At 36.9% G+C, this 14556-nt stretch overlaps 2 protein-coding genes across 2 annotated transcripts in view; both read left to right on the top strand.

The window, feature by feature from the left end:
• The first annotated feature begins 217 nt into the window (after positions 1–217).
• LOC100640739 (uncharacterized) lies at positions 218–9611 on the top strand. Its single transcript, XM_019993607.1, has 19 exons — positions 218–300; positions 357–551; positions 599–748; positions 942–1187; positions 1539–1658; positions 1712–1960; positions 2044–2181; positions 2281–2490; positions 2554–2568; positions 2619–3182; positions 3487–3627; positions 4165–4359; positions 4517–5080; positions 5396–5950; positions 6065–6637; positions 6796–7350; positions 7666–8250; positions 8326–8841; positions 9126–9611. The coding sequence occupies exons 1-19, from the start codon at positions 255–257 to the stop codon at positions 9467–9469; spliced, it is 5961 nt and encodes a 1986-aa protein (XP_019849166.1). The 5' UTR covers positions 218–254; the 3' UTR covers positions 9470–9611.
• Positions 9612–9736: 125 nt separating this feature from the next.
• Positions 9737–14556, top strand: part of LOC100640611 (uncharacterized) — a 15324-nt gene continuing 10504 nt past the window's right edge. The window contains exons 1-14 of the mRNA XM_019993606.1: positions 9737–9812; positions 9880–10047; positions 10140–10295; positions 10345–10566; positions 10617–10784; positions 10830–11039; positions 11088–11258; positions 11305–11517; positions 11565–11711; positions 11763–11963; positions 12012–12149; positions 12198–12389; positions 12443–12565; positions 12639–12878. Of these exons, the coding sequence (XP_019849165.1) occupies positions 9752–9812; positions 9880–10047; positions 10140–10295; positions 10345–10566; positions 10617–10784; positions 10830–11039; positions 11088–11258; positions 11305–11517; positions 11565–11711; positions 11763–11963; positions 12012–12149; positions 12198–12389; positions 12443–12565; positions 12639–12878 (2410 nt within the window). The 5' untranslated portion in view covers positions 9737–9751. The remainder of the gene's footprint in view (positions 9813–9879; positions 10048–10139; positions 10296–10344; positions 10567–10616; positions 10785–10829; positions 11040–11087; positions 11259–11304; positions 11518–11564; positions 11712–11762; positions 11964–12011; positions 12150–12197; positions 12390–12442; positions 12566–12638; positions 12879–14556) is intronic.

Genomic DNA, 14556 nt, shown 5'->3' with positions numbered 1-14556 from the left:
ATGCAGGGGCTCAGAGAATTTGTAAACCAAAATGTTACTATTAATAGATATCTTCGGGTTGTGTAGCTGGTTGTGAGCTGATCCGAATGTTTATTTATATCAAATGATATCAAGACACTACAAATGTGTTAACTATCCACAGACAAGAGTGGGCAATTGTGTGAGAGAGAATACTGTTTAAAGGCTTTGCAATGCTTATATAAAGAGATGCGGGGCTCACTCCACAACCATAAAGCAGAACTTAAAGCTCCATCATGCATTACTCAATAGCTTTACAGCTCTTTCTAGTAGTGCAATATGGTAAGCTGCTCCAATTAGAAAAAGATATTATCCCTTATAATTCTATATCATTATAGCTACAGCAGTTATAGTAGATCCTGATGCTGTGATAGAGCAGTGCTTTAGAGGCAATGACTGCAATAGTCTAGCAATACTTGATATATTTGATAGTCAAACTGTCACTGCAAACGAATGCTGCACCAGTTTGGGAGGAAGTTTTCTCACTCCACCTCCAGAAGGGGATGCTATATTCACATGTGTCCAGTGCATAAGTAAACCTTGGGTTCCTCATTATGATAATTTGTGTATCGCATTGCAGGTGGAGGTTTCAATGCTTCCAGTATGCACATTGGAATACCAGGAAGTAGCAGTTTGCATTTCCTGACTGTAGAGTCTACAGCTCCTCTTCCTTCCACTCTCTCTTCCCTTTCAATGAGAATGTCTGCTACAGCTTTAGATCCAAACAGACGTAAGAAAGGAATACTCATTCATGCATGAATGCAGTCATATATGCATACACATTAAAGCCTATGCAATTATAGTAAGTATGCATAAGCTTGTATATGAAGAAAGCATGCTTGATGCTGTATATACATGTACATTCATGAAGAGCACTAAATAGGAGAGAGATCCTAAATTGAAATAATACATAATTTTTATAGCACTATCTCAGATCCTTGACTTGCAAAATTATCCTCTCCCACTCTCACGATTTGATTTCTCAACCAACTCATCTTCTGAGACTGTCACAAAGAGATTTGGCGTTAAAGTGCAATCAGTTGAAAATTCCATTGCATTAGAAGATGATGCTAATTACAATCTAAGACTCAATCTTGCTTCCCAGCCAGAAGACTCGGCTTTTCATTATACCAATAGGGATCTTCGTCTATCAATTGCTGATCCTGACGGTAAGCTAATAATAATATTATTGTTTATATTGAAATACAACTTTCTCAGTCCCATCTAATGTACTGAGAAGTACAGTATATGCAGTGCTACTAGGTGTTAGTTGAATTATAAACGTTATAGTCAAAATACTTAAGAATCTGTTTGTTATCACACCAAAGGCATAGACAGGCATTAAGTGATGCATGTCTAGAGCTAATGGCTTATGTGTTTGTCAACTAGCTCTTTTAGCCAGTCTTTGCATTGAAACCACCTACATTGTATCCAGGAAGAGATGCCGTAATTATTACCAGCTTAATTCTGATATTCAAATTAGACCATTTAATATTGAACTTGATTCTTTTTCCGTATAGTTGTTCACATTGGTTTTGAGAAAAGGATATTTGCATTTTCAGAGTCTGAGAGACACCCAAATATTACACTTGCTCTCTCAAGTGCAATTGCTAAAACAATTAGAGTTCATGTTAAAGGAAGTAAGTGCTTTTCACATCATGCTGTATCTTGAAAATAAAAATAAATTATACAGACAGCACAAGTCAATCAAGCAATATCATTGACTCAAGAATCCAGATTAATGAAATTGTTGAATTCTTACCTTCCAGTCCTAGTAACATTGAAGTAGTGTCATTTAACATAAGAGATGATAATGTTGGAACTGAAGACTTGGAGAGTTTTGCTGTTACAGCTTCTCTTGTTGATGCAACTGATGAGAGGATCATACTGGGGTCACCTGCCCTCCACAAAAATGCTATAATAAGCATTAGAGATGATGAAGGTAACATTTAATTTTAAAACCCTTCTATGAGATCTAGCATATCTTATATCAATACTATTTCATCTGTTTTATTGCTTGCATAGAAATTGTTGTGGAAATGGAGACATCAGAGATAAGAATTAATGAAACTGCACCTGCTGTGAATGTCTGTGCTGCTCTCTCTTCCCCTGCAGTCAAAGAAATATCTATCACCTTCTCTACAACCTCAGTCACTGCCAATGGTAAATACAAACAATGCATACAGCATCATTGTAATTTTTTTGCACAGAGCCAAATTTTTAATGTTTAATTTTTAATTTTTAATTTTTTCTTTTTCACAGATCCCAATGATTACGTTGGTGGAGTACAATTGAAGACTTTCCAGCCAGGGGAGACAAGAGTCTGTGCTTCATATGCCCTTGTACCAGATAATGAGGAGGAGAGGGACGAGTCCTTTACCGTTTCCCTTAGTAGATTGGCTCCATCTCTCTCTCCTAGCATTTTAAGAATAGGAACACGTGATTCTGCCACAGTCACCATACTTGATCAAAGTATGTGGCATAGATCTTGCCTTTTATTAGTAATTTAATATTATTTTTATTATTTATACTTAGGGATAGAAGCTGAAGGTTAGATACTGATATATGATAAGCAATATTATTTACAATATTTATTTCAGAGCCAAGATGCATGAGGGAGATTGATATGGTGTTCATTCTTGATTCGTCTGGTAGTGTTGGGCCATCCAATTTCATTACAATGGTCCGGTTTGTCGCAGACGTTGCAAAGAAATTCAAATTTGGGCCCGGCGGAGCGAGATTCGGCGTCGTCACTTTCTCAGGTGTAGTCTCACTGGATATTCCACTTGGGCGACACTCAAACCCTGCCTCGTTCTACATAGAAGTAATGAACCTACCTTATAAGGCAAGGACTACAAACACTGCTGAGGCCATAGAGACAGGGAGAGAGGAGCTCTTGCAAAATGGCCGAGCAGGAGTACCAAAAGTTATAATTCTGTTTACTGATGGTCGTTCTGACGACCCTGCAGCAACTTTTCAAGAAGCTCTGGAAACTAAAAACGAGGGGATTCGTATATTAAGCATTGGTATAGGACCGCAGATTGATACTGAAGAGTTGAATGGAATTGCTAACGTTCCTAGTAATGACAATGTCTTTCTTATCTCCAATTTCTCAAGGGAACAATTTGTAACTATATTAGGACCAATTATTAGAGAAACTTGTGGTACGTTGAACTAAATGTATTTTAACTTTAAGTGCTAGAAATTCAGAGAAAAAGTATTATACTTTGTATTATTTTAATAGAACCAATATTTACAGTGTCAAAGTGAATATTGAGGGCTATAGTAGCTCCCTAAAATATTGTATTAATTCTATTTTAGTATGTAAATTTGTTCACTAGTAAAACAATAATGGTATTCCTTTTGATATTGTAGTAAATGGTAAACTTAGTTGTGTTTAGAGACACTATATTATTAGTTGGCAATTGCTACCTTTATTGTATTTGATGTTATCTTTTCAATTAACAGAGGTGACGATCGGGTTTGCAAAGCCTCGTTACACAGTTGCTGAGAATGGCTCGTTTGTTGACGTGTCTTTTGGTATTTTAAATGGGACACTGAACAGACAGGTTGATGTACAGTTTTCATTTATAGATGGAACAGCTACAAGTAAGAGAAATCTTTTGTTAGCTTAGAAAGCCATTATTGGCCTATTATCTCAGGAAATGCAAGAAATTTCCTCCTAGCCATTTTTGATGAAATTATGTTTTGTGTACTATATAGTACAGACAGGGTCCAATTTTTGAGCAACTTTAAAAATTCATAAAAAATCCAAACTTGATTGAAATCAGCAAAAATTTTCTACACAACATAAATACATGTATATACATTAGAAAAACTTACAGAAGTGGAGAATTCTCAACTTTTCATTTTTGACGAAATTTGGCCGATGACCCTGTACTATAGTACAGGGACTTTCACCCAATTTTGGATGCAACTTTAAAAATTCATAAAAAATTTAAACTCGATCGGAATCAGTTCAAATTTTCTACACAACATAAATACATGTATATGCATCAGAAAAAATTATAATAGTGGAGAATTCTCAACTTTTCATTTTTGATGAAATTTGGCCGATGACCCTGTACTATAGTACAGTGACTTTGGCCCGATTTTGGAGCAAGTCTGTTACTCTCCTCTTTACAGGTGATGATGATTACACTGGTGTAATGAAAACCTACACTCTAAACCCAACACAACCAATGACCACTGCACGGTTTAACATAATGAATGATGCTGTCCCAGAGACACTAGAGTTCTTCACTGCCTCGATAAGAGCAGATGATGAATTTGTTAAAGTTACAAGACCAAGCACCAGAATAGGAATCACTGATGATGATAGTAAGTAACTGACTGTATTTCCATTTATCATTTTATTATTTATTTATTTATTTATTTATTTATTTATTTGCCTAGCCAGTATTTTATATGTTAAGTCACCTCTTTTAAAATAATTACATGTATGTATATATTTTTATTTTTATATAATTTTGTGCAGCTCAAGTCTGTGGAGGAAAGATAGACATGATAATACTAATGGATTCCTCTGCCAGCATTCTTCCAGACGACTTTAACTCCATCAAGAGATTTGTTGCCCAATTCACCAGCGAGTTCCCAATCGGTACAGGTCAGGCTCAATTCGGAGTCGTCACTTTTAGTACCGACGCTTACCTCAGCATCGAACTGGGAGAGTTTGACTCACAAAATGAACTAAATCAAGCAATAAGTGGGATACAGCAAAAGCCCGGACTCACTAATACTGCAGAAGCGTTGAGGATAGCTAGAGAAGAATTATTAAAGAATGGTCGAGAGAGTGTTCCTCGTGCTGTACTAATTGTGACAGATGGTCAGTCAAACGATCCTGAACTCACAGTACAGGAAGCTGCTACTACAAGAGCTAATGGTGTTGATATATATGCTATTGGTATCGGTAATAGCATTGATGAGGATGAGTTGAATGCTGTTGCTAGTGATCCTGATAGTAAACATGTGTCTCTCCTTCAAGATTATTCTGAGAGTTTCTTTAATTCACTGCTCAAGCCACTGGCCGAGAGGGTTTGTGGTGAGTTGACAAGTTTTGTGTTAATTACTGATGAATAATTATTACTTTTGAGATGGTATAGCCTCTCTTAACTGATAGCTTTTAATTGACAGCACCTAGTGTACCAATTACATTCCTTACTGTATAAAATAACCTCCACATAAAGGACACCTCTGTATAACAGAGACACTTTCATATCCATAAGTGTCCATTATAGAGAGGCACCACTGTATATTTATTATTAAGAGACGTATTGTTTTAGTCTTAGTTTACATTTACTATTTTCCAAACACATCTCTTGTATGTTTCATTAACCTCTTCTTATTGTATCAATAGAGCCAACTTGTCAAAGAAAGATGGACTTCATGTTCGTCGTTGATTCCTCAAGCTCCATCACTCCGACCGACTTCAACGTACAAAAAGAATTCCTCACAGAAATAGTTAAGCAATACAACTCGTCAGAGACGGCAAACTTTGGCTTAGTCCGGTTCAGTTCTAGTGCCTCTGTTGTCATAGGGCTAGCAAGTGTTAGCGGAGAAGAATTAATATCTGCCATTAATGCTGTACCTTATCAACCAGGAAGCACTAACACTGCAGCTGGTATAAGACTAGCCATGCAGCAGTTCTTACTCAATAGAAGATCACAAGTACCGCAAGTAATGATCGTGTTGACTGATGGAGCCTCTAATGATTTTGATGAGACCGTGAAGGCAGCTCAGGCTAGTCACCAGAGTGGGATTGAGATATTTGCTATTGGTGTTGGTCAGAATGCCAATGAGGATGAGTTGAAAGAGATTGCTACTAGCGAGAAGAAGGTTTTTAACGTGGCAGAGTTTAAGAGAGAGAGTTTTGGTGCTATTCTTAGTGACATTGTCAGAGACACTTGTCATGGTAAGCAGAGAGAGAGAGAGAGAGAGAGAAGGAGAGAGAGAGTATTAAGAACTACTTTATATGATAGTGTTAATACATGAAATATCCTAACCTAACTATTCTCTCTCCCTCTAGTCCCCCCTTGTATATTACCACCTCTTGACATTATCTTTGCTCTTGATGGATCTGGCTCAGTAGGTTCCAGAAACTTCACAAACCTTTTAAACTTTGTCTCTGATGTCAGCAACCAATACGACATAGACAGGGAAACCGGTACTCAAGTAAGCATCGTCACGTTTGCTACCGAAGCCGTTACGAATATAACCTTACCACAATACCAAACTAAGACAAGCCTCAGTTCAGCTATAGTCTCCATTCCTTACCCAGGAGGTGGTACTAGTACCCATTTGGGAATACAGGCCGCTAGAAATGAGTTTAGGATTAATGGTAGAAGTGGTGCCCGAAGGTTACTTATTGTAGCTACGGATGGACAGTCGAATAACCCACCAGCTACTGCTTCTCAAGCTGAGCTTGCTAAGAGCGAGAATATTGAAGTTTTTGCAATTGGTATAGGATCGGGGGCTAATCAAGGCGAGTTGAGTTTGATTGCTACTGATCCTGACAGCACTTATGTTCTGACCATCACTAATTATACTGCTGAGTCATTTGCAGCCATAACTGAACAACTGAATGAAGGAATATGTACAAGTTAGTGAGAGGGAGAGAGAGAGGAGAAAGAAAGAAAGATCAAAAATTAATAATAAAAGAGAAGCTTATTGTTAAAAGAAGGAAGGAAGGAGAGACCTGGAAAGAATTCAATAGCCAATCAAATATTAGTTCTTTCTCTTTTCTTTATTTCTTTACAGAGCCATTAGTTTGCAGTCGTGAAGCTGAAGTAGTCTTTGTCCTTGACTCATCTACAGCCACTGGTGAAGACGACTTCATGTCAATGAGGCAATTCATCATTGATACAGTGTCAGAAGTCAACATCAGTCAAACTACAACTCGCGTTGGAGTAGTACAATACAGTACTAGCCCTCGGCTAGTAGTGAATCTAGCTCGTCACAATGATTTAAAGAGCCTTGAAGCAGACATAATGTCACTGGAATATATACCAAGAGAGAGAAATACTGGAGCTGCTATTGATCTTGCAGGAGCTGAGCTTAATCAGAATGGGAGGGTCGGCGTTGCTAGGATCATTGTTGTGCTTACCGGAGGTCGGTCTGGTGATGTGAACGCTATACTTGAAGCTGTTTCTGGTCTCGGTGATATAACAATTGCAGCTGTCGGAACAAATGATATCAAACCTGAACTACAAAGCATAGCATCAGTTCCCAGTCTCGTGTTTACTACTAGTGGTCTGGATTTAGCTTCATTGAGGACTGAGAAGGATTCAATCATTAATGTGATATGCACTTCAGGTCAGCTATTAGTCCATTCTTTTATTTTTATTATTATAACTGTTATTTTAAAATCTGTTTTCTAATATTCTGACCACCTGGCTTAACATAACAATGAATTCATAGAATTCCTTAACAACCAGATAGCTACATGATGCACATGTACAAATGTAGACCATAGATAAGTCTTATCTGTGTGGCTTATCTTATGCACACCGTTCACATATTGGTCACATGAGATCACAAACACTTTACTAATTTTAAGGATGAGTAGCCCCAATCCCATCATTGTATTCCAATTATTGTATGGTAAACTTGTTTTTTCTTCAATTATAGGGTCAAGCTGTCAGCACAATGTCTTGTTCCTTGTGGACCAATCCACGGCACAGTCTGTAGCAAGTTTCCAATCGTTGAACAGTTTCTTTATTCGTATCGTTAATCAATTTGAGATCTCGGAATCAGCAAGTCGATTTGGACTCTTAACGTTTGGAAGCAATTCTGGAGCATCAAGTGATATTGCACTTGGTTCTGTATCAGGCAAACCTGAGCTGATACAAAGGATACGTAATCGCCAGCGACCACTGACAAACTCAGGAGAGAGATGGCTACACACTGCCATTGATGAAGCAGAGAGACAGTTCTCTTTATCACAATCTCCAGACTCTAATGTCCTCATTATAGTAACGACAGGTCCTTCTGATGATGCTTCTGCTAGCATCAATGCTGCTAAAGGCCTTCTTTCGGATGATAACACTGAAATATTTGTCATTCATATTGGTGGAGGTGTTACCGATGATTTGACTACAGAGTTGAATGGGATTGGATCTGAGCCTTCAGTTCATCATGTTTTTATGCTTAGTAATTATCGGAGGCGTTCATTTGACACGGTCTTTCATGTCCTTGTCAAGGAATTCTGTGATGGTAAGTGTGATTAAGATCAAAAGAAACAGCTCTTTATTATTATTATTATTATTATTGTATTTCTTTGCTTTGTAGATGACAGCAATGTCAAATGGGATCCACTGTTTACCGTACCACTATCAGGGGAGCCTGGAACACCTTCTCTATGCTACGAGGTTTACGGTACATCTGATAAGAACTTTAATGTATTCTCTGAGAGCTGTGTCTCGGTTAATGCACATTATACAAATGTGCCCACTTCTGGAAGAGATTTGCATCTTATTAACAAGTTTGGCGTTAGAGTTTTGAGTAATAAGCACTTGCCTAACGAGAGATGTGTTAATGATGATATACTTGTTGAGTTGGTAAATGGAGATTGTCATGTATCGCTGAATGGCGAGATCATGAAAGAAGGAGTTTATAAAAGAAATGGTGTACATGTTAGGGTTTTTAAGAGAAACGTGTTCCTTTCTGTCAAGAATTGTCAGAGAGGAAGGATCGGGTTTAGTTTCGTATCAAAGAGTGTCCTGAAAGAGAAAAAGAGGCTGACTTTCTTAGAAGTACAAGTGGAAGGAGGTTTAGGAATAACAACATCTGCTCATGGTTTAATTGGTATGTTCATTACAGTGGTAGAATGTGTGTAGAGTGGTAATTGGATTAAAAGTGTTTGTGATAGTCAGGGTGTGCCTGTGGTTTTGAAGCCATTCACAGGCTCTTACCACCACACACATCTCTATATACACTACAGACAGTGGTGTGTTACCTGTCTCCTTTGAAGTCTGACTGTCACAATGTATCCCAGCTACCACTGCACTAGCTATGAGAATGCATTATTTAGGTCACACTATGATCTATACTACTTCATGTCCAGTGGTTTATCTTACTCTATTTTATAGGTCAGTTTTGGAATGCTACTGTGGAGCTCCAAAGACATAATGGTGACATTGAGCTTCGTAATTGTAATCAAGATCCCCAGGATTTTGTTGTTTTAAAGTTTTTGAATCAAGATGGGACAATAAGGAAAACTGTCGGCGGGATTATGGGATCCCGACCTTGGGATTCTGCTAAAGAACCTTGCATCTATGTAGGAGACTCTGAGGGTGGACGTATGTACGAAATATTGAAACCCAACATGTCTTTATTGGATGGATCATACGAAGACTACATTGTGGAAGATTTGTTTGGAACTGAGTTCAAGTTCAGCCAATTCTTACGTGATGCTAGTTCCTGTAGTTACTAATAACTCTAATTATTTTATTTTTGTGGACTCAGTAGTGATTTAGTGTATAGTAGTACTATTATTTATTATCTGTATTTATTATCTGTATTATTATGCTGTGGCTAAGTACTTTTCCTGTTTTCCAACAATCTCAACCATAACAGAGACATTTCCCCTTGGCCGTATGGCGCGTGGCGCGCAATTGCGCGGGTTTGAAAGAACAAGAAAAGCCGGAAGGAAAGCGCAGGCCGCCACACCACAAGTTCTTCCATAAGGAGCTGGTCCGAAGAGATTAGGCGAGAGATGGCTCTTCTTGCTCAATTGACAGCAATGCTGCTGTTTCTAGCTTTACTATTGCCTGCAGGTAATTGCATGCTGCATTAGTTAGTATCACTTCCAGTAAAAACTTGTACTGTCTTTTCTGTATGCAGTTCTTGGTCAATTGCACGACAATGAGACTGTACAGTGTTATTCATCTGCTGCTAATTGTACTAGTGATACTAATGGAACTGACACTCTAGCTATTGACTGCTGTAATGGAACTGATGGAGGATATATACGACACTCTTCACTAGCTGCACAGTGTGGTGCATGCGTTGGTAAGATAATTGTAACAAACACTGAGTTGTTTTATTATTTTAATGTTATTATTTTAAGCCAATTTTTATTTATTTGATATTGTATTCACTAGTTGTTGGTTTTGATCAATCACGTGTGCATATTGGTCCAAGTGATGCTGGTAGAAGATACTCATTTACTGCTGATGTACTCCTCAGTACTCCTGATGCTCCTGATGTTACTGATCTGGATTATGTTATTTCAAGAGAACCAGCTATGCTAGTTGATGGTAGATAATGCTTTTATTTACTTTATATTTCAGTATTTTTTTATTAAAGTTTCTGACTACTTAAGTTCAGATTTTACTGGACGAACCAATGGTTTCCTACCAGAAAGGTTTAGCATACGATATGTATCACAAGGGAATGCTGTTGCTCTCCAACCAACTCTTTCATTTGATTACTTGATTGCTGTTGAAACTGGTCCACTTGATCGACCAATACCATCAGGAGCTGTACTTGTATACAGACGTCTTAGCATTATGATTGATGATATAGATAGTAAGTTGTATTAAATCAGTTTATTGTGATGGTGCTTACTCTCTTTATAGTAATTACTATTGGTCTTGAAGAGCCATCAATGGTTTTAGAAGGTAGTGATGCTACAGCTAACGTTGTACGTCAAGTAATTACATATGAAGCTCCTTTTGAAGTCACTGTCTCAAATGAGAGGTATACTGGCACATTGACTCCTGATGAAGCTGCTGTGGGAGACTTCGGTATGGAATTTCATTTTAAATGATTTATTCACTCTTTTAATTTAGATCGCTTCAACTTTACTGAGCAGCGTAGTGTTGTATTTCAACCAACAACAGCAATTGATCAACGTTTTGAACGTGTGACTTTTTCCATGCCACGTGATAATATTGTGGAGTTACAAGAAATTTTTAGGTGGAGACTCAGTGTTAATGATTCCAGAGTTAGACTAGATCCTTTGAAAACTACTCAAATAGTAAGACTTGACAATCAAGATGGTAAGTGATTTGGCACAATTATGAGATAACTTGTTTGTATTTTTATAGTTTTCAGTATTGGGTTTAGAGAACTACAATTTACTCTTAGAGAAGGAGAAGCAGCCCCATTAACTATAAAGCAGATAGGAAATGAGACTGGTGGTTTAGCTGTTGGAGGATTTCCAGAAGTTCGTCTACAGGCAGTTGATTTGAGACAAGTATCTGGAACTGCTATAAATGGTAAGTATTAACATATTCATGTAGTTGGTATTAGTATTTATTACAGGTAGTGATTTCTTCCTTGCTGATACTGCTCCAAGATTCACGTACAGAGCCAATAATACACTGAATGATACATTCACTCCTATCACAACTTTTGATGATGATATCATTGAGGGAGATGAAAAATTAAGAGTCATCATAACACCTGGTGGTGATAATGTTGTTCAAGTACAGAGAGACTTTCAGACAGCTACCATCACCATTCTTGATGATGACTGTAAGTTATTGAGTGCAGATGTGACAATATCTTTTTTCATTTTGTAGTTGGTGTGCTATCATTAGAGAGAGGAACATATGATGTGATTGAGAATGAAGGAACTGTAGAAATATGTGTTGTACTTACTGGAGGAGTATTATCTGAAAATACAACAATAGACATAAGACCTAGAGATGGCACTGCACAAATCAGGAGTAAATTTTAATATTACTATTCATTAAATTATATGTCCTTTTAATTATTAGGTGACTATAGTACTCGTAGAATTCTTCCATTATTAGTTGCATTTACAAACAGGACATGTGGTAGATTTGATATTATCAATGATACCACTAGGGAACAACTATTTGAAAACTTCACAGTATCAATAAGCAATACATCTCCAGAAAATAATGGATTAACAATAGACCGGACTCCATCATTCATCAGGATACAAGATGATGATCGTTAGTATAATCATTCATAAAACCCTGTGTTTATTATTTACCTTACAGAGGCTGAAGTAAGGTTTGCTATGGGTCAAGCTACATTCTCTGAAGGAGGAGGAAATCAATCAATCACTGTCATACTAGGAGGAGCACAATTGAGTCAAGAACAAACCATAGAAGTTTACATTGATGATGGAACTAGCAGTATGTTTATAATATATTACCTTATATATCATTTATACATTAAAATAGATGGAATATCACTTGGTAATGTCACATTCGGTACTAATGTTATAACACAGAATAGGAGCATCAGTTTTCCAGTGGTTGATAATAACATTGCACTGGAACCTGATAAACATTATCTACTAAGATTAAAGAAAATTGATAATATAGGTTTAGGTAATCCAGGAACAATGAATATAACTATAGTGGATGATGATGGTAAGTAGAAAAATCTATAAAGATTATGCAAATGGTTTTTTGTTTTTCTATAGATGTTTCTGTGAGTTTTGTGCAATCATCTTACAGTTATAGTGAAAGTCATGGAACTGTCAGTAATATTCAGGTGCAACTAAGCAATCCAATTGCTCAAGATCTGTCTGTCAACATTAGAGGAGGTGAGATGAATAAATACTGTAGCTTATTAAATTACTTAGCAATAATATTATATTGTATTTGTTTCTTCATTAGGCCCTGGCAGTCAATCATCTTCTGTTGTTGTTTCAGGTGTTGATGTGAATAAATCTATAAGTTTTATTGCAGGTGGCAGTAGATCAGTGTCACTGAGTAATTTTGATCTAAATGATGATGCATTTGCATTAGAAGCAGTTGAACAATATGATCTATCATTAATTAATCATGATTATACTGCTGATGAAAGCAGAGTGAGTCTAGGATCAGACACTACTCTATCCATTAATGATGATGATGGTAAATAGTTGCTCTTTAAAGGATACCTTCATATTTCTTACACATTTTAGTTGTTGATGTGACATTTAGTAGTCCAATGTACTCATTCTTTGAGAATGGAGGGATGGCTCAAGTATCAGTCAGCCTAAGCAGGAACATTTCTCAAGCACTGACAGTGACAGTTAGAACTGAAGGAGGTGAGTTACAACAGCATGTTAGTCTTTACAATACCTGTATATTACATAGCAATGCTTGGTTTGTATGTATTTTGATCAATTTTCCTTTTGTTTTCATCCAGGATCTGTTAATCAGAATATAACATTTAGCATATCACAGAGGGTTGGATTTATATCCTTTGGTTTGAATGATGATTTAATTGCCCTGGAAGATCCTGAGAGATTCCAATTGAGATTCTCTCAGCACAGTTTCCCTGATGGCAGTAAAGTTAGACTAGGACCAAGCAGTCAAGTCTCTATTTTTGATGATGATGGTAATTTTTATTATTATAGAATGATGTGTTTTAAAACTTTTTCCATTGTGATATAGTTGTCAGTGTCACATTTGCTCAATCAAGTTATTCTTATTTTGAGAGTAATGGAACTGTTAGTAATATAATGCTGAGACTTAACACAACAATTGCACGTCCACTCTCTGTTCTTGTATCAGGAGGTAGGTAGCATCATATTGTCAGTATCAAAAAAATTTTATAGCAATCATTCTATTGTAAAGTTGAGCTTTAATGGTACTATAATATGTATTAAACCTAACATTTATTGCTGCATTCATTCAGTATTACTAATCTTTTGTTCCTAGGACCTGGAAGTCAGCCTAGCTCAGTAGTTGTTTCTGGTGCTAATGTGAGCTCAACTGTAACTTTTGCTGCTAACAGTTCACTCACTGAATCTCTCCCTTCTTTTGTTATAACAAATGATGATGTTGCATTGGAAACAGTTGAGAGCTACTCACTCTCAATCTCTAATCCATCAGTAACTCAAAATGTTGTTGCTGCTGACAGCACTGGCATAGCTATCAGAGATGATGATGGTAAGTGTCACTATTACTTGTACTGTCATTGATATCATTGTGTTGTTATTTTTTATTTTTGCTATTTTTAGTTGTCACAGTTGAGTTTGAAAATTCTCGATATCTATATTCGGAGGATGAAGGAACAGTTGATGATATAATGGTCACCCTTGACAAAGATATAGCAACTGATCTGACAATAACCTATGCTGGAGGTAATTATTCCCTCTCTATCTTTTATTGATATCTTCTCATTATAGGACCTGGTAGCCAACCTAGTTCAGTTCGTATTTCTGGTGCTGATATTTCTGGCTCAGCCACATTCACTGCATTTGGTTCCAGAACAGAAGAAGGACCTATCTTTTCTATCACTGATGATAGTGCTGCACTAGAAACAGACGAGACATATCAGATAAGATTCACTGGCCCAACTGGTAATTCAAGAGTCAGATTAGGATCTAATACAACAGTAGTGATAGATGATAATGATGGTAAGGATATTACTTGCTGCATGTCCTTTACTCTTCATAAATTCTAGTATAAGTTTATTACTATTTTTTCATTTTTGTAGTTGTTAATGTGACCTTCAGTCAGGCATCCTATTCATTTGCTGAGAATGTTGGCATGGGATCCTATGAACTAAGATTGAGTAATGAGATACTACAACCACTTACTG

Source organism: Amphimedon queenslandica, unplaced genomic scaffold (assembly GCF_000090795.2).
Source record: "Amphimedon queenslandica unplaced genomic scaffold, v1.1 AMPQUscaffold_13491, whole genome shotgun sequence".
Lineage (NCBI taxonomy): Eukaryota > Metazoa > Porifera > Demospongiae > Haplosclerida > Niphatidae > Amphimedon > Amphimedon queenslandica.
The sequence above is the reverse complement of the archived record's forward strand: the minus strand, read 5'-3'. Positions and strand labels throughout refer to the sequence as shown.

What these genes read in the sequence shown, in the direction of transcription:
- LOC100640739 (XM_019993607.1), top strand. Translation starts at nt 255, where the DNA reads ATGCATTACTCAATAGCTTTACAGCTCTTTCTAGTAGTGCAATATG. An exon ending in TAATGTGATATGCACTTCAG is followed by an intron (nt 7,351 to 7,665) that starts GTCAGCTATTAG and finishes CTTCAATTATAG; the next exon opens with GGTCAAGCTGTCAGCACAAT. An exon ending in ATCTGCTCATGGTTTAATTG is followed by an intron (nt 8,842 to 9,125) that starts GTATGTTCATTA and finishes TCTATTTTATAG; the next exon opens with GTCAGTTTTGGAATGCTACT.